Below are 20,865 nucleotides of genomic sequence, written 5' to 3'. Positions count from 1 at the left end.
GCACAAGTACCACAGCCAAAGTAAAGTGACCAAGTGCATACATATAAATTGATTCCAATCTCAAAATACCAATATATAAAGTGAAAAAGTGCAAGGACCTATCACTAGGTTCAAAAAAAGAGAGTGCCAGCATGTGCTGGAGATATTCTAACCGTATGTGAAAAAAGAGGGTACAGCAATTATATAGTTGTATATACCTGAGGGGGCTGAATCCTGTGCCTCACCCGACGCACGTTTCGGAGTTAATTGTCCTTCGTCAGGGGGAGTAACTCAAAAAGAATATAGGGGGCTTTATATAGTGTCTTACTTCCGAGCGCTGCGGTCCGGGTGTGTGCGGCGCGTGCGCAGTCAGGAGGACCAGCAGTTCCGGCCCCCACGTCACATGACCGGTCGCATGGGAACGGAGAACCCAGCGTAACAACGGAAACATGGACGCAGGAAGCCGAAACTGCAGGACACAGACCGCGCACGCGCACAGCCAGGAGCGCAGCGTGGGAACGGTAACACAGCCCAAAAAGAGCATATCATGTAATGGTTAGTGGCTGATTATAAGAGGGAAAAAGAAAAAGACGTGTGCAGTATAAATATGTGGTAATATATACATGGAATCAAGTTCCATGTCTAGGGCAACAATTATATGCTGTCCCGAGTGAATATGGTGTAAACACAAAACTAATTATTTTATATATCTATAAAAATAAGAATTTATTAGGAATAAATAAATATATACACATAATTTAGGCAACACCTCTTTAGAAACTAAATATAGCATAATTCACATATCCAATTAAATTATAAACCAGGACACGACCTATAGTTATTCTATAATCACATGAGACATATTTTTCTTTCCCATATACATATGTATATAGTCCATTTTCAAGAGATAATAATAGATCGTTCTTTTCTTCCATAGGTTTGTACTACTTCATCCAGAATCACTGTTGCAGAGTCCACACAAGGTAAGTTGGTCAGCTATCTGAATCATGGATCCATCCTCACAATGAAATAGAATAAAACTACTATTTAAGAAAAATGAAAAAATTATTAATGTTAAAAAAATATTTTTAAAATACATCAGCCAAAAGATAATTATTAAAAGACAATACAACAAACAATAATGAATACTAAAATATAATATATAAAAGCCCCAGAATTATTTATAGTTTTTAATATAAATTATAATTTATATATCGCAATATATTGGGGAGAGACCCAACATTACTTATCGTAGGCCAAGAAACCTGAAGGATGAACTAGTCAAGAGCCATTATACCTATAACCCAGCAATTCCCTCTTTTCTAACGGCAGCAAAGGTAGTGTTGGGCTGTAAGCCGTGTGGTCAATGTGTCGCGTGCCCCAACATTATAAGAACTGAATCATTTTGCAATTTTGATGGCACAATCTCATATAAAATCAAGCATGCCATAACATGTACATCCAAAGCCGTGATTTATCACGCCACATGTCCCTGTTCCCTCGTGTATGTGGGCATGACAACAAGACATTTAAAGGTTCGTGCCAGGGAACACATTCGGGGTATTTTAGCCGCCAAATAAATAGATGACCTATCGGTGTTAAAAACAATCCCAAAACACTTTAAATTACATCATGGGTGCGATGCGTCTCTATTGAAGATAACTGGCATAGATATGATAAGGACCAATGAGAGAGGGGGCATGATAAGCACAGCTCTGGCCAAAAAAGAAACTAAATGGATATGGACCCTTGACACTGTCTCACCAAAGGGTCTAAACGAAAATCTGAGTTTTGTACCATTTTTATAATAACCATCACTAAAATATTTTTTCAAAAAAAATTTCTCTCTTTTTTTTTAAATCAATTATAATTTATATTAAAAACTATAATTAATTCTGGGGCTTTTATATATTATATTTTAGTATTCATTATTGTTTGTTGTATTGTCTTTTAAAATTATCTTTTGGCTGATGTATTTTAAAAATATTTTTTAACATTAAGAATTTTTTCATTTTTCTTAAATAGTAGTTTTATTCTATTTCATTGTGAGGATGGATCCATGATTCAGATAGCTGACCAACTTACCTTGTGTGGACTCTGCAACAGTGATTCTGGATGAAGTAGTCCAAACCTATGGAAGAAAAGAACGATCTATTATTATCTCTTGAAAATGGACTATATACATATGTATATGGGAAAGAAAAATATGTCTCATGTGATTATAGAATAACTATAGGTCGTGTCCTGGTTTATAATTTAATTGGATATGTGAATTATGCTATATTTAGTTTTTAAAGAGGTGTTGCCTAAATTATGTGTATATATTTATTTATTCCTTATAAATTCTTATTTTTATAGATATATAAAATAATTAGTTTTGTGTTTACACCATATTCACTCGGGACAGCATATAATTGTTGCCCTAGACATGGAACTTGATTCCATGTATATATTACCACATATTTATACTGCACACGTCTTTTTCTTTTTCCCTCTTATAATCAGCCACTAACCATTACATGATATGCTCTTTTTGGGCTGTGTTACCGTTCCCACGCTGCGCTCCTGGCTGTGCACGTGCGCGGTCTGTGTCCTGCAGTTTCGGCTTCCTGCGTCCATGTTTCCGTGGTTACGCTGGGTACTCCGTTCCCATGCGACCGGTCATGTGACGTGGGGGGCGGAACTGCTGGTCCTCCTGACTGCGCACGCGCCGCACACACCCGGACCGCAGCGCTCGGAAGTAAGACACTATATGAAGCCCCCTATATTCTTTTTGAGTTACTCCCCCTGACGAAGGACAATTAACTCCGAAACGCGCGTCGGGTGAGGCGCAGGCGCAGGATTCAGCCCCCTCAGGTATATACAACTATATAATTGCTGTACCCTCTTTTTTCACATACGGTTAGAATATCTCCAGCACATGCTGGCACTCTTTTTTTGAACCTAGTGATAGGTACTTGCACTTTTTCACTTTATATATTGGTATTTTGAGATTGGAATCACTTTATATGTATGCACTTGGTCACTTTACTTTGGCTGTGGTACTTGTGCACTTTAATATTGTTTTACACTAGTTTGGATTGTGCACAAGTGAAAGATTTTATTTATGGACAGCATAATTCAAGATATCCTGTTATCATAGAGGGGCTGGAGTTAGGAATAGTATTATTTTCATCCTAATCTTCCTGGTGCCGCGCAATTTTGTTGGTTTTTATATAAAAAGTTATTATTTATTATTTTTCATTTTTTGTTATTTTTTTTTATGTAATTTTAATATATTGTAACCATTACCACTCCTATTAATAAAGGTGTATTTTGAAATGTCCATGCTTTAGTATCTTTTCTGTTTTTTTTTATCCTTGCTGTGTTGCTTTGGTTTTAGATCACCCAGCTTTGCACATAGACTTCCCCCTGCTCCTTGCTTTCATATGGTATGCCTGTCAGCTCACCCCAGCTTACCCTGTGATATTTATGACCTTGTTTACTTAGTCTTGATTGTATGCATCTGGTCCACCCTTAATTCTCTGACCAAGATGAGCAGAGACCACTCCTCTCTGCTTCACACCTGAATGCACTTAGTTTTTCCCTTCCCCATGACAGCACCGGTACATGAGAGATGGTCCCGCCCCCAAGAACAGGAAACCTGCAGAGGAGATAAAAGATGGGGGCGGCATCTCTCTCCTCAGTTTGGTTTCCTATTCTTGCGGGGAACCTGCGGTGCTGCATGGGGAGAGGTCTCCCTTGTTAGGCCGGTCACTGACCGAGGTCCGCGATGGGAGCAGCGGCGTCGTCGCGTGCATCGCCTTCATACCTGGCTGCATATGCGTCCTTCCCCACTGCGGACTCCCCGTTGTCCGCTCCTGGCCGGAGGCTGGGCCGGGGAGAAAACGAAAGCGTGCCCATCACGACGCTGGCGCCGAGTGAATGGGAGAACTTCTGGATTGTAACCGGAAGTGACGCTACATGCTGAAGGAGCTGTGCTGACACTCCCCGGGGGGAGGAAGTTCAGGGACGCACACACCGCTTCCTGCCCGCCCATACTTAAACTACAAGGCGGCAAGCAGGCGCTGGTGACAGCCTCCTGCAAGATGGCAGATCCTGTGGAATCAGCGATCCCAGCAGAAAACCCACAGTCTGTCGTGGTATTGAGGGTCTGGTGGGTGAGTGCCTTTGTAAGGCAAAAAACATGTCAGTAACACTGTGTTTTCTGTATGTGTATGCAGGGAAAGAAAGTTACCTCTAAACAGAAGCATAAAGTATGTGCACTCTGTGATAAAAGCCTTCCCAAGACATATGTGAAGCTCATGTATAGAAAAGACTAACTGAAGAGTCATCATTTCTTCAGAATATAAAGGCTATTGTTAGAGACGAAGTGCAAAGCACAGTAAAGCAGCAATTAAAACATCATGGGTTGCAGAGCTCCGTAAACCCGCCTTCTACGTCTGCCAAAACATCTGATATAGAATCTGAGGGTGAACCAGAGGAGCTTCCGCCCGAGGAAGTCTCGGACCTGGACTCTTCAGATGAAGAGTGTGGTCGGCCATATGTGTTATCCGAAGATGTGGGGAAGTTGCTAAAACTAGTCAGATCCACCCTGGGGGTTGAGACACCAAAAGAAAAACAAACGATTCAGGACTCCATGTTCAGCAATTTAGAAGAGAAGAAACGGAAAGTTTTTCCATTTCACGATAATATATTAAATCTTATCAAAAAGGAATGGAAAAAAACGAATAAAAGGATTTCAGTTCCCCAGGCCCTAAAACGTAAATATCCCTTTGATGAGGAAATTTGCGAAAAGTGGGAAAAGGCGCCTAAGTTGGACGCGGCTATCGCAAGTACCTCCAGGGGCATAGCGCTTCCTTTCGAGGATATGGGTGCCCTAAAGGACCCCCTAGATAAAAAGGCAGATGCCTTTCTAAAATCAGCCTGGGAAGCCTCAACTTGGGTGTTCAAACCTGGAGTAGCGGCTACTTGCACTGCCCGTGCCATGGTTAAATGGCTAGATGAACTAAGCGACCAAATAAAAAACAAGTGTCCAAGAGACAGACTTCTAGAAGTCATCCCTTCACTACAAATGCAGCGGGGTTCCTGGCGGACGCGGCCATTGATTCTGTACGGTTTGCTGCCCGGGCAAGTGCTCTCTCTAATTCGGGCAGAAGAGCGTTATTGTTAAAAAACTGGAATGCTGATTTTCAGTCAAAAGTGAAGCTCTGTGCTGTACCCTGTGAGGGGCAATATTTATTCGGGAAGGCATTAGATGAAATTTTAGAAAAAGCGGCGGATAAAAAGAAACACTTCCCTCCACCTCCCTTCTTTAAACGGCGTTGGTATGACAATCGTCGGTCCTTTCGAGGACCGGGTAAAGCAGGCCGGGGCCATCCAACGGATAGGGCCACGCGGGGAAAAACCTGGGGAGAAAGAAGAGAGAGATGTTTCTTTTTCAGGAAACCTCCAAAACCAGATCCTAAACAATGACGCCGTGTTCCAGGTGGGAGGAAGGTTACGGTTTTTTGTCCATCAGTGGGTAAGCTTACAGCCGTCTCAATGGATAATCAACCTGTTATCCGACGGCCTACGATTAAACTTTATCTCCCTGCCTCCTCACCGAATAAAAGTTACTCGTGTGGCCAAAAAGAACCAAAAAATACTCTTAAAAGAAGTTCATCTTCTTCTAGACAAAAAAGTCCTGGTAAGAGTACCTCCACAAGAAATAGGGAAGGGTTTTTACAGGACCCTATTCCTCACACCAAAACCGGATGGGTCATTAAGGACAATTTTCCACCTAAAAGAGTTAAACAAGTTCATCCGAGTGGAAAAATTCAAGATGGAGACTCTGAGAACGGCGGTAAAACTGCTGTATCCAGGATGTTACATGGCAGTGATAGACCTTACAGATGCCTACTATCATGTACCAATCAGCATGGAGCATCAACAATTTCTAAGGTTAGTAGTGCAGGTGGGACAGGTCTACACCCATCTACAATACCAATGTCTCCCCTTCGGGGTATCAGTGGCTCCTCGTATCTTTACAAAAATAATTTCGGAAGTCGCATCCTTCGTGAGGAGAGAAAATATTCTACTAGTGCCCTATTTAGACGATTTCCTCCTTATAGAAGACAATCAAGAAGATTGCACAAAAGCAGTTACGAAGGTACGAGAGCTACTGACCAGGCTGGGGTGGATAATAAACTTAAAAAAATCAAGAATGATTCCGGTCCAGATACAGGAGTTCCTGGGGATTCAGTTAAATTCAATCAGACAAAACTGTGTCCTTCCAGACAGAAAGATCGAGGCCATAAAACAGCGAGTAAGACAAATACAGGCGGCCCAATCCGTCTCGGTGAGGGAAGCCATGTCCCTCCTAGGTATGCTAACAGCAACAATTCCGGCGGTCCAATGGGCACAACTGCATTCAAGGGACCTACAGTGGCAGATTCTGTCAGAACAAACAAAAATACCCTACAACTTAAATTGAAAAATCGTATTGTCACAACATGTACGCGACTCTCTAAGCTGGTGGCTAAATTCCGAAAATTTAAAAAAAGGGGTCCCATGGTCAATCCAAAATCCGGTGGTACTGACCACGGATGCGAGCCCGTTAGGTTGGGGGCACACCTATCAGATCAGATCCTACAGGGTCTATGGGATCCACAGATGCAATTAGCTTCCTCAAACCTGAAGGAATTAACAGCAGTAAGGCAAGCGATTCTTCAAACGGAAGAGGACGTCAAAGGAAGACATCTGGTAGTGTTGTCCGACAACAGCACAACGGTATCGTACATAAATCGACAGGGAGGAACGAGATCAAGTCCTCTAATGGAAGAAGCAAGAAGGCTATTTCGTTTCCACATCTTGGGCAGAGAGGGCAAATGCGTCTATAGAGCAAATATGTAATGCAGCAGTATGGTCTTCACCCTCTACTTTCTTCCGCCATTATAGGTTAAATCTGGGGCTATCAGATCTCGCCTTTGGGAGAAAAGTGCTATCTGCCGTTATCCCACCCTAGAGGTTCTTTCTATTTCTTCCTCTCATGTACCGGTGCTGTCATGGGGAAGGGAAAAAATGTATAATTATTTACGGGTAATTTGATTTTCCAGATCCATGACAGCACCGCTCTAATTCCCGCCCTATCTTGGTGATGGTTGTGCGATTCACACAAAAAAAATATATATAATAAAAAAAACAAAAAAAAACAGATACATACATAAGATGGGCAATAACCACTTAATATAACAATAGATAAATAGTCTTTAGAGTTTAATATAATGTATATATGCCTAAGACTGACAAAGCGGTTACCTTACATTCTCTGTAAACAAACTGAGGAGAGAGGTGCCGCCCCCATCTTTTATCTCCTCTGCAGGTTTCCTGTTCTTGGGGGCGGGACCATCTCTCATGTATCTCATCTCTCTGCATGACTTTAGTCTGCAGTGTGATCCCTAGAAGTGTGTCCTAAAAGTGTGGATTACATTAGAATTAAAACCTGAAAGATGTATACAGACTGTGCCCTGCTACCTGCCACCATCACACTCTAACAAGCATCTTTATTCTTCCAACAGGTATGTTCATCCACCCAGCTCTCCTGCTGTTTGTCTATGAAGTGCACACAGTACATTACCCAGCTTTGCACATAGACTTCCCCCTGCTCCTTGCTTTCATATGGTATGCCTGTCAGCTCACCCCAACTTACCCTGTGATATTTATGACCTTGTTTACTTAGTCTTGATTGTATGCATCTGGTACACCCTTAATTCTCTGACCAAGATGAGCAGAGACCACTCCTCTCTGCTTCACACCTGAATGCACTTAGTTTTCCATATATTGCATAGCAAAAGTCTGCATGACTTTAGTCTGCAGTGTGATCCCTAGAAGTGTGTCCTAAAAGTGTGGATTACATTAGAATTACAATCTGAAATGAACCTGAAGAGAGCTGAAGGTGGCCAGTCACTGCAAACAATGTTTCAGTTTGTTTTCACTTTTAAATCTATAATCTTTCACTTTCTGCTACCTCCCCAAGTCCCCACACCAAGTAAAGAACTGTTCATCTCCTCTTCAATCCTCCCCATCCACCTCACCTCCTCCTCAGAACTGTTCCTTAACATACAATCCTCTGTCTCCAAGCACAGGCAGCCCCCTCATGCCCTCTCCTGCTCCCACCTGCTAACACTTTCTCTGCTCCTTCTCACTGCTGGTGATATCTCTCCAAATCCTGGTCCTCCTCACCACATTCCCACAGTCATTTCTACCTCCCATCCACGCTCTATCACAAACTTCCGTAATCTCTCTAACCTTATACCCATTCACCCAGCCCCAGATTCCCCAGTTCCACTAACAGGAGCACTGTGGAACGCTCGCTCTGTCTGCAACAAGCTTTCCTACATCCATGATCTTTTTGTTACATCCAAACTTTCCGCCATCACCGAAACCTGGCTCACCCCTTCTGACACAGCCTTCCCTGCTGCACTCTCTTATGGTGGCTTCCACCTTTCTCACACACCCCGCTCCAGCAGCAAGCATGGCGGATGAGTTGGTTTTCTCCTGTCAGATAACTGCTCCTTCACCCCAATCCCACTGCCACCCTCTGTTACCCTCCCTTCCTTTGAGGTGCACTCTGTGCGCATCTACTCCCCCTCCAACCTCCAACTGGCTGCCATTTACCGCCCCCCAGGCCCAGCCACCACCTTTTTTGACCACTTCACCACCTGGCTACTTCATTTCCTTTCTGCGGACATCCCCACTATCATTATGGGCGATTTCAACATCCCCATTGACACTTCCCTCTCAGCTGCCACTAAACTTCTATCACTCACTTCTTCCTTCGGCCTCACTCAATGGTCTTCTGCAGCCACTCACAAAGATGGTCACACACTGGACCTCATCTTCACCCGCCTCTGCTCCCTATCTAACCTCTCTAACTCACCTCTTCCTCTGACCACAACCTTCTCACATTCTCATCTCTCTCCACTCCATGTCTACAATCCCCACCCCACAAACTTTCACACCCTCGCAGAAATCTTAAACATCTTGACCTACATTCATTCTCTGAATCCCTCCTCCCTCTCACAGACATAAGTTCCATACACAATGCGGATGACGCTGCCGCTCTATATAACACCACAATAGCTGTAGGTTTGGAATCTGCTGCCCCACTTACACATACCAAAGCTCGCAAAATCAACAAACAGCCCTGGCACACCAGTCTGACCAAAGAACTGAGGCGAGCTTCCAGGGCTGCTGAGCGCAGATGGAAAAGATCCCACTCCAACGACCACTTCATCGCATTCAAACAGTCCCTCACTACTTTCAAGACCACACTCGCCACAGCTAAACAAACCTACTTCTCATCTCTCATATCCTCCCTGTCTCACAACCCTAAACAGTTATTCAACACCTTCAATTCTCTCCTCCGTCCCCCAGCACCTCCTCCCTCCCCACTTATCTCCGCTGAAGACTTTGCCTCATTTTTCAAGCAGAAGATTGATAGCATCAGAGACAGTTTTGGTCAACAATCCCCAGAGCCCTTCCTCCCGACTTCCCAGCCCTCCACCTTCAAAACCAACTTCTCCACCATTACAGAAGATCAACTCTCCACTCTACTCTCAAGATCGCATCTCACCACCTGTGCACTTGACCCGATCCCTTCCCACTTCATCCCAATCCTCACCACAGTTTTCATCCCAACCCTAACCCATCTCTTCAACTTATCACTAACAACTGGTGTTTTCCCCTCAAGCTTTAAACATGCCTCCATCACACCTATCCTCAAAAAGCCCTCTCTTGACCCATCCTCTGTATCTAGCTATCGCCCTATATCACTTCTCCCTTATGCCTCCAAACTACTGGAACAACAAGTTTACCTTGAACTGTCCTCCCATCTCTCTTCTTGCTCCCTTCTTTGACCGCTTACAATCTGGCTTCCGGTCACACCATTCCACTGAAACTGCCCTAACTAAGGTCACCAACGACCTCTTAACCGCCAAGAGCAAGCGACACTACTCTGTCCTCCTCGACCTGTCGCCTGCCTTTGACACAGTGGACCATTCCTTATTATTACAGACCCTCTCATCCCTTGGCATCACAGACTTGGCCCTATCCTGGATCTCATCATACCTAACAGACCGGACATTTAGTGTCTCCCACTCACACACCACCTCCTCACCTCGCCCCCTATCTGTCGGAGTCCCACAAGGTTCAGTCCTTGGGCCCCTGCTCTTCTCCAGTTACACCTTTGGCCTGGGACAGCTCATAGAATCTCATGGCTTTCAGTATCACCTCTATGCTGATGACACACAGATCTACATCTCTGGACCAGATATCACCTCCCTACTAACCAGAATCCCTCAATGTCTGTCCACTATTTCATCCTTCTCCGCTAGATTTCTCAAACTTAACATGGACAAAACAGAATTCATCATCTTTCCCCCATCTCACACGACCCCCCAAATGAACCTATTCATTACAGTAAATGGCTGCCCACTCTCCCCAGTCCCACAAGCTCGCTGCCTCGGGGTAATCCTCAACGCTGATCTCTCCTTCAAACCACACATCCAAGCCCTTTCCACTTCCTGCCGACTTCAACTCAAAAATATTTCACAAATTCGTTCATTCCTCAACCAAGAATCTGCAAAAACCCTAGTCCATGCCCTCATCATCTCTCGCCTTGACTACTGCAAACTCCTGCTTTGTGGCCTCCCCTCGAACACTCTCGCACCCCTCCAGTCTATTCTAAACTCTGCTGCCCGACTAATCCACCTGTCCCCCGCTATTCCCCGGCCTCTCCCCTCTGTCAATCCCTTCACTGGCTCCCCATTGCCCAGAGACTCCAGTACAAAGCCCTAACCATGACGTACAAAGCCATCCACAACCTGTCTCCTCCATACATCTGTGACCTCGTCTCCCGGTACTTACCTACACGCAACCTCCGATCCTCACAAGATCTCCTTCTCTACTCCTCTCTTATCTCCTCTTCCCACAATCGCATACAAGATTTCTCTCGCGTATCACCCCTACTCTGGAACCCTCTACCACAACACATCAGACTCTCACCTACCATCGAAACCTTCAAAAAGAGCCTGAAGACCCACCTCTTCCGACAAGCCTACAACCTGCAGTAACCACCGATCGACCAAACCGCTGCATGACCAGCTCTACCCTCACCTACTGTATCCTCACCCATCCCTTGTAGATTGTGAGCCCTCGCGGGCAGGGTCCTCTCTCCTCCTGTACCAGTTATGACTTGTATTGTTCAAGATTATTGTACTTGTTTTTATTATGCATACCCCTCCTCACATGTAAAGGGCCATGGAATAAATTGCGCTATAACAATAAATAATAATAATAATAATAATAACTTGCTCCAGTTTGTTGATGTCTTTTTTTAAATGTGGTGCCCAAAACTGGACACCGTATTCCAGATGAGGTCTGACAAAAGAGGAATGAGGTCTGACCAAAGAGGAGTAGAAGGCAATAATGACTTCATGTGATCTAGACTGTATGCTTCTGTTAATTCATCCCAGAATTGTATTTGCCTTTTTTGCTGCTGCATCGTACTTTTGACTCATGTTCAGTCTGTGATCTATTAGTATACCCACGTTTTTCACATGTGCTGTTGCTTAGCCCTATTCCTCCCATTCTGTATATGCTTTTTTCATTTTTATTGCCCAGATTATTTTTTTTATTCATTTATTATTTTATTTTTTTCATATGTTTCACTTTATATTTGAGTTATTTTCCCTCTCAGTATTTCTTTATATACATTTTATAACTTTCTTCTTTCCATCGAATATATTTATAATTGTATTTTCATTTTTCCATTTTTATTTTAGGCTGTTTTTTACTATCTGTTCTTCATTTTTTCTGCATTTTTTTTTTTTTTTTTTTTTAAACTCGGCTCCCTCCGCTTTTTTCCTTCCTTCCTTCAATCCACTCCTCATCCATACAAGAATGTTGCGCAGAATTTTCCTGTATAGTAATAGTCTTTTTCATTGTCTACTCCACCACATATCCTTATTTCCAGCTCCTCATTCTCCCCCAGTACACTATACTTCACTCTACCTGCGCCACTGCTGGGCGCTTGCCGGCCGACGAATGCGCAGGTTCAACACGGGACCTTGTTGGTGTATTAAGGCCGCTTCACAAAGCGCGCAAGCGCATTACATCACATGGCCACCGCTCCTTACTTGGATCATGTAGCTTATCACATGACCGATCCAGAGATCATGCCCACACATGCTATAAATGGACTCTCTCAAACGGATCCTATATCTCTCCCCAGCAGCAAGGAGAACTAGATCCTGATGTCTTGTTACAACACCTACAGGTACATATCCCCCCTGGTACTTCCTGCATTCCACTTTAACTTATAACAACTTTTAACTTATAGTTAAAAACCTCTCAAACCCTCTGTCAGTCCATGGTCATGTTCCCTGATAGAGTTCAGCATTCTCCTTTGAACAGCATATTGTTTTTTTTTTTCAATTTTAAGTTTTACCTTTTCATTTTAATTGTCTTCTTTTCATTGATTTTCATACTCATTTTGACATCCTCTTATTTTATATACTAATACATTTTCTCTTTTTAATATTATAGAGCAACTAATGTGCATACCCTCTATTTGGGAGCCAACCACACAGCCTGCAGTACCTCCTCCATCTTAGAGCTTCCTCATGGCCATTTTGCCTTCTTTTTTCTGCTTCTACAGTGCCTGTACATCTTTGTTCTTGATATGATTCTAGTAGCTCTTACGTTCTGCATGTAACCTGCAGTATACATTTACCATTATATAGGATGTATTTTCTCCGTTTTTATTTTTTCATTTTTGCATTTTGTGTTCTATGGACTTAACTTGATAAAGGCCACATACGGGCCAAAATATTGGCTTAATGTCTGTAATTCAAGTCTGCATATAAATTTTCATTTAATTGCAACCTGGAGTGACAAAGTTTATTATATTCCATTTATGTGACTTTCTGTCATACTTCAGAGCACCCACCTACACAGTTGAGTAATACCTACCATCTATTATATTTTCTCAGGATCTGGTAAGTGTGATATTGATGCGACAGACTGTTGTCACACGTATGAAACACACGGACATCTCAGGTACTGGTTTCAACACTACCAGAAATATCAGGATGTGTGGAAGAGCCGCAAAGCAATATTTCTAATGTAAGGGACGCCATATCTCAACATTAATTATGCAAGCTGTTGCACCACACTCCCATCACTCCCCATCTCTACCCATTTTTGTTGGCGTGAAGACACCAAGTAGCAAATTTGGCAGTAACTCCAACTTTTCAAGGTGATTTTCACCAGAATTCTGGAATAATTCCTTTAATAAATTGGGCCCTAGATAGATACACACAGCAATTTAAGACAATTTCAAGATGTCGATCTTAAGCTGGAACAATAAAAAAAAAAGAGATATTACCTAGTTATCTTTGAGAGTGAACATACTCCGTTTTGACTTTTTGTATCCATCTTATCTCATAACTCGTTTCATGGTGATAAAATAACATAGCTGAATGGCTAAGTTTCACATTTCTGTTCATGTCTCTAAATTCCTATTGGCTACATCTTTTGGCAGGAAGTTTTTTTTTTGTCTGTGACCATAACTAAACTTGGCTGCGTGATAATGCACTGGAACTCCTGCTTAGTACAGTATGCTAAGATTGTTCTGTTTGATCTCCCAAGCTCTCGTAATCAATAGATGAGACTTGTCAAAAAAAATGAAGATACATAAGGCACATCTAAACACATTTAAAAAATAAAAATATTTCAAAGGAGCTTACCAAATGTTTAGTCACTGCATTCTGCAAGATATCAAAACACTGGTGTCTTGGTCTCACTGAGGACAAACTGTTGCATACCATCTGTTGGAAATACAAAAAATAGCTTAAAAAAGTAAATAAATAAAATTATATATATTATATATATACACACATACACACACTAGATGGCAGCCCGATTCTAGTGCATCGGGTATTCTAGAATATATATGTAGTTTATTTATGAAGATTTTAGAATACATTTAATACACAAGATTCGCCCGGCCGGGCGCGACCAATTAGCGAAGCGTGGTTCAAATCCCGCACCAATTCACGGCCAGACTGCGCCTGTCGCTGATTGCTCGCGGCCGGCCATGTAGTATATAGCACAGCCACATAGTGTATTGCCCAGCCCACGTAGTATATTGCCCAGCCCACGTAGTATACACTATGTTCCAAATTATTATGCAAATTACATTTTTATCAGATTTTCCTAAATGGTCGGTGCAAATGACAGTCAGTCTAATAAAAGTCATCACCCGTTAGATTATACATCAAATTTTATTGAAGAAACCTCCCAATGATAACAGTATAATCTCCAAAATGAATAAAAACTCAAAATGCACTGTTCCAAATTATTATGCACAGTAGAATTTTTATACATTTGATATGTTTTAAAGAACTGAAAATGCTCATTTGTGGAATTTGCAGCATTAGGAGGTCACATTCACTGAACAAAAAAGCTATTTAACGCCAAAACATCCCAACAGGCCAAGTTACATGATAACATAGGACCCTTCTTTGATGTCACCTTCACAATTCTTGCATCCATTGAACTTGTGAGTTTTTGGAGAGTTTCTGCTTGTATTTCTTTGCATGAAGTTGAAATAGCCTCCCAGAGCTGCTGTTTGGATGTGAACTGCCTCCCACCCTCATAGATCTTTTGCTTGATGATCCTCTAAAGGTTCTCTATAGGGTTGAGGTCAGGGGAAAATGGTGGCCACACCATGAGTTTATCTCCTTTTATGCCCATAGCAGCCAATGACTCAGAGGTATTCTTTGCAGCATGAGATGGGGCATTGTCAGCATGAAGATGATTTTGCTCCTGAAGGCACGTTTCTGCTTTTTAGACCATAGAAGAAAGTTGTCAGTCAGAAACTCTATATACTTTGCAGAGGTCATTTTCACACCTTCAGGAACCTTAAAGGGCCTTACCAGCTGTTTCCCATGATTCTGGCCCAAAACATGACTCCTCCACCTCCTCGCTGACGTTGCAGCCTTGTTGGGACATGGTGACCATCCACCAACCATCCACTACTCAATCCATCTGGACCATCTGTTTGGAAATTAGTCTTCATGTATGTGTGGGCCCAATGCAACCATTTCTGCTTGTGAACACTGTTTAAGGGTGGCCGAATAGTAGGTTTATGCACCACAGCAAGCCTTTGAAGGAGCCTACACCTTCAGGTACGAGGGACTCCAGAGGCACCAGCAGCTTCAAATATCTGTTTGCTGCTTTGTAATGGCTTTTTATCAGCTGCTCTCTTAATCCGATGAACTTGCCTGGCAGATATCTTCCTCATTATGCCTTTATCAGCACAAACACATTTGTACTCAGATACAGCCACAAATCTCTTAACAGTACGATGATCACGCTTATGTTTTTGGAAAATTTCTAATGTTTTCATCCCTTCACCAAGGCATTGCACTATTTGATGCTTTTCAGCAGCAGAGAGATCCTTTTTCTTTCCCATGTTACTTGAAAACTGTGACCTGCTTAATAATGTGGAACATTATTTTTAAGTAGTTTTCCTTTAATTAGAATCATCTGGAAAACCAATTATCACATGTGTTTAAGATTGATTTCAGTGATCCATTGAGCCCTGAGACACAATACCATCCACGAGTTTATTTGAAAAACGAAACAATTAAATCTTTATGACACTTAAATCCAATTTGCATAATAATTTGGAACAGTGTATTGCCCAGCCCACGTAGTATATTGCACAGCCCACGTAGTATATTGCACAGCCCACGTAGTATATTGCACAGCCCACGCAGTATATTGTACAACCACGCAGTATATTGCACAGCCACGTAGTATATTGCACAGTCACGTAGTATATAGCAATGTGGGTATCATATCCCTATTAAAAAAATAAAAATAAATAAAAAATAGTTTTATACTCACCCCCCGGATCCAAGCGAGGCCTTTACCGATGCTCCTCGAGACGCTACGGTCCCAAGAGTACATTGCGGTCTCGCGAGATGATGACGTAGCGGTCTCGCGAGACCGCTACGTCATCATCTCGCGACATCGCAATGCATGGAGCAGTCACCGGAGCGCCTCGAGGAGCGGGAAAGGCCTGTTCCTGATCCAGGGGGGCCGACGGACGGTGAGTATATCACTATTTTTAATTTTTTTTAAATTATTTTTAACATTAGATCTTTTTACTATTGATGCAGCATAGGCAGCATCAAAAGTAAAAAGTTGGTCACACAGGGTTAATAGCAGCATTAACAGGCTGCGTTACACCGTGGCACAACGCGGTCCGGTAACGCTGCCATTAACTCTGTATGAGCGCTGACTGGAGGGGAGTATGGAGCAGGCGCTGACGGCAGGGGAGTAGGGAGGGACTAATTCTCGGCCGGACTGTGCCCGTCGTTGATTGGTCGCGGCCTTGCGGCACTAGTACAATACAACAGATAATCAGTAGTAGCACTACAAGCTAATATGCAAATACATCCAATTACTAATTCCACTACAGAAATTATTGGGAATGCAAAGTGAAGTGCTGCTGCAGATTGCCATGAAGATTAGCTCATTGTATATAACTAAATCTGTTGGTTTTTCCTTGAAGGTTTCCTGCTCACATCATACTTTGTAAGTACACTTGGCATATATGCTGGAAAAGTTTCTGCTGTTCACAAAAGATAGTGCAAAGTAGAGCTCGGCCAGCATACTGTAATTGAAACCAGAAAACAAACAAAAAAAAAACACAACATTAGCAAGGCAAAACATGGTATTCTTTCCTATACAGTGAGGCACTATAAGAAAAGTACAGTGTGTAGTATATATGTTTATACTTTACATTACAACCAATACCAAACATATGTCACTATATGACTATACAAAGGCATATTTCAAGGTAGACTCTGAAGAATAGGCAAAACATATAATGCTACTGTGATGTGGAGAGGGCCTTAGCAGTAGTAGCAAAGTTGGTAATACATCAGTAAATAAGGAAAAGAGTAGACTTTTCAATGTACACAGTACAAATTGATGACAACGCCTCTTTTACAGGGAAGCTTAACCTCAATGATAATTATTAACTATATTCAAAAGAGGCCTTGATAACATAATAGTGTTTAATAATCTATTCTTTACCATCACATACAAATAGGAGTCAAAAAGAGAAAGCATTCAGAGGAGGAATTTAGTGTAGAAAAGTGACTACATTCTAGTAAAAGTATTTGTGTGGGACCATTTTCAAGAAAAAAAAAATCCCTTAGGCCGGTTTCACATTTGCGGTTGTGTCCGCAGCGTTTCTTCTGCAAATATCAGCATGTGTTGTGTATTCCTATCTTTAACATTAGGGACGCATGCGCCTGCGAGCGTTCGCGTTTTGCCGCGTTTGACGACGCATGCGTCGTTTCGTCGTCTGCAGTTTGGAGCGGAAATGCAACATGTAGTAATTTTTAGAGGCGGCAATTTGCCGCCTGTAAACGTATGCGGTCGATTGCGTAAGGATTGCGACAAAAAAACGCATTGCTGTCAAAATGAACGCATGCGTTTACAAGCATATGCGCTTGCTTGCGTTTGTGAACGCATGCGTTGCACCAGAGAAAAACATGTCTAGACACTAATTAGCCACCCCCCACAATCAAGGTGATAAAGGGAGGGAGCGGACAGTTGAAGACCACTACGCAGCAGACAGAGAAGCTTTCCAGACGCAGCAGAGCAGACACAGGAAAGAATCTACAATCAGAACAATGCGAGTATATCCTAGCCAATGCCTTTATTTTCTATTTTCTGCCTCTTCATGTCCTAATTTCTTCCATTTCTTTTTTTTCTGTATTTATCAGAATGTCTTCTTCTTCATCTGATGAGGATCAAAAGCCTGGGCCTGCACAAGCGGAAAATGTCAGCGAAGTGAGTACTCACCTCCTCAGATTGGTAAGTATTCACTGTCACATCTACACATGACAAATTATTTTTCCTTTTTTCAGAGCTCTTCTTCTACTGCGGCAGAGACTGGGCAGGAGCAGCGGGGTCACGGCGGCTTCCTAGTGGTTCTGGAGCAAGGATCCGTAAATACAAATACCACCGCATCCTTGCATTTTTGAGACCGGTCCTTGCCCAGAGAACGTAAGTATATTTTTGGTGAAAAAAAAAGTTTTTTAATGCATTTGGCTGCCGTCACACTAGCATTTTTGGGTCCCTATTTTGCATCAGCTTTTGGAATCCAAAACCAGGAGTGGTTGATAAATGCAGAAGTGGAGCATATGTTTTTATTATACTTTTCCTCATATACTTCCACTCCTGGTTTTGGCTTACCAATAGTGAGGCAAAATACTGAGCAAATACTGACAGTGTGACGGCAGCCTACACAACAGATCTATAGTCATCAAGTCAGTTGTCAGAAATAATGAATTCATGATGCACAAATAAATGGCTCATGAATTCATTATTTCTGACACATGTCCTGGTGAGTGTAGATATGCCTTGTATCACCTCCATTGTCCCTTCATATTTTACATCAGTATTTGGAATCCAAACCCAGGAGTGGTTGATAAATGCAGAAGGGGTGCATATGTTTTTATTATACTTTTGCTCGTACTGTAGTACTCCTGATTTTGGCTTGCAAAGTCTGAGGTAAAACTCTGTCCAAATACTGCTAGTGTGACATCAGACTTAATCTCTGTTTTTATTCCACAGGACTTTGCGTTTTGTAATGTTTGGTCTTACATTTTTTTCCTTCTTTTTTCACAGCACATGGAGTACCACTGTTGGCCCAGGTTCTGGAGCGGTCCTTCATCAATCAGCCACAGACCCGTCCCAGCCATCCTCCAGCGCTGCAGCAAGTGGGCCTGCCACACTAACTGGAGACCAGGAAGCTGGTCCATCAGGTGATCCCCTTCCCCAGTCATCTGCCTCTGCCCATTTTTTTTTGGCTCCTCCCGGCAGCGGGCATTATGATGAATGAATGGAATGACATCACTTTTTCATCAAGGTCTTTTGGCAACTTCTGTGAAATCTTTGTTCTTTGCCGCAAACATAGGCCAAATCTACTCATGAAGCGGGTACACCATCCTGCTGATGCAACAAAATTTTCAATGCCTGGTGCTTTCAGTTTGTCTTCTTTAGCCATTTGAAGAGCATGTAAGCGAATTCCCATGTGTGTTACGCAGTAACCATTCTGACGACACTCCATAACCCATTTATGCAATTCAGTCTCTAGAGCCTCGTATGACATCTTTAAACCACGTCGAGCTTTTTTTGCCTTTGGAATCTTTACCAAGTCAGCTTTCATTTTCCACCACTCTCTCACTTGTTTTTCGTTAACACAAAATTCCCTACTTGCTATACTGTTATTGCTTTCTTCTGCTCTTGACACAACCTTAAGTTTGAAACCAGCTTCGTATGACCTGCGTTTTTGTTTTGGTCCAGGATCAGAAGTATTGGGATACATTTCTAACGGGATAAAAAAAAGACTTTAAAACAAAATCCATACTATAGCGATTAAATTCTCAAAATACTGTATATCCATGACCATAGACCACATAAAGCTCCATAAAGTTCATGATGGCCCATTTAATGCTCCATAAAGTCGATGGTGGGCCCATATAATGCTCCATAATGTTGATGATGGGCCCCTATAATGCTCCATAAAGTTGATGGTGGGCCCATATAATGCTCCATAATGTTGATGATGGGCCCATATAATGCTCCATAAAGTTGTTGATGGGCCCATATAATGCTCCATAAAGTTGTTGATGGGCCCATAGAATGCTCCATAAAGTTGATGATGGGCCCATAGAATGCTCCATAAAGTTGATGATGGGCCCATAAAATGCTCCATATAAAACTGTGCCACATATAATGCTCCATACCGTTCATTATTGCCCCATAGATGCTCCATATAAAGCTGTGCCACATATAATGCTCCATACTGTTCATTATTGCCCCATAGATGCTCCATTTCAAACTGTGCCATATATAATGCTCTATAGCGATCATTATTGCCCCATAAGATGCTCCATCACAAGCTGTGCCCCATATAGAATGCTCTGCAGCGTTCAGTATGGCCCCATAAGATGCTCCATCTCAAGCTGTGCCCCATATAGAATGCTCTGCAGCGTTCAATATGGCTCCATAAGATGCTCCATCTCAAGCTGTGCCCCATATAGAATGCTCTGCAGCGTTCATTATTGCCCCATAAGATGCTCCATCTCAAGCTGTGCCCCATATAGAATGCTCTGCAGCGTTCATTATTGCCCCAGAAGATGCTCCATCTCAAGCTGTGCCCCATATAGAATGCTCTGCAGTGTTCAGTATGGCCCCATAAGATGCTCCATCTCAAGCTGTGCCCCATATAGAATGCTCTGCAGCGTTCAGTATGGCCCCATAAGATGCTCCATCTCAAGCTGTGCCCCATATAGAATGCTCTGCAGCGTTCAGTATGGCCCCATAAGATGCTCCATCTCAAGCTGTGCCCCATATAGAATGCTCTGCAGCGTTCAGTATGGCCCCATAAGATGCTCCATCTCAAGCTGTGCCCCATATAGAATGCTCTGCAGCGTTCATTATTGCCCCATAAGATGCTCCATCTCAAGCTGTGCCCCATATAGAATGCTCTGCAGCGTTCATTATTGCCCCAGAAGATGCTCCATCTCAAGCTGTGCTCCATATAGAATGCTCTGCAACGTTCATTATTGCCCCAGAAGATGCTCCATCTCAAGCTGTGCCCCATATAGAATGCTCTGCAGCGTTCATTATTGCCCCATAAGATGCTCCATCTCAAGCTGTGCCCCATATAGAATGCTGCTGCTGTAATAAAAAAAAAAACAACACATACTCACCTCTCTTGCTAACCGCAGCTCCTCAGCGTCCCGTCTC

At 42.6% G+C, this 20,865-nt stretch overlaps 1 protein-coding gene across 3 annotated transcripts in view; it reads right to left on the bottom strand.

The window, feature by feature from the left end:
• Positions 1-20,865, bottom strand: part of TEX10 (testis expressed 10) — a 1,074,503-nt gene that overhangs the window by 313,666 nt on the left and 739,972 nt on the right. For all 3 annotated transcript variants that reach the window (XM_077269470.1, XM_077269471.1, XM_077269472.1), the window contains one exon: positions 13,770-13,850. In XM_077269470.1, the coding sequence (XP_077125585.1) occupies positions 13,770-13,850 (81 nt within the window). The remainder of the gene's footprint in view (positions 1-13,769; positions 13,851-20,865) is intronic.

Source organism: Ranitomeya variabilis, chromosome 6 (genome assembly GCF_051348905.1).
Source record: "Ranitomeya variabilis isolate aRanVar5 chromosome 6, aRanVar5.hap1, whole genome shotgun sequence".
NCBI classification, from domain to species: Eukaryota; Metazoa; Chordata; class Amphibia; order Anura; family Dendrobatidae; genus Ranitomeya; species Ranitomeya variabilis.
Note: the sequence above shows the minus strand (reverse complement) of the source record. Positions and strands in the feature narration are given on the sequence as shown.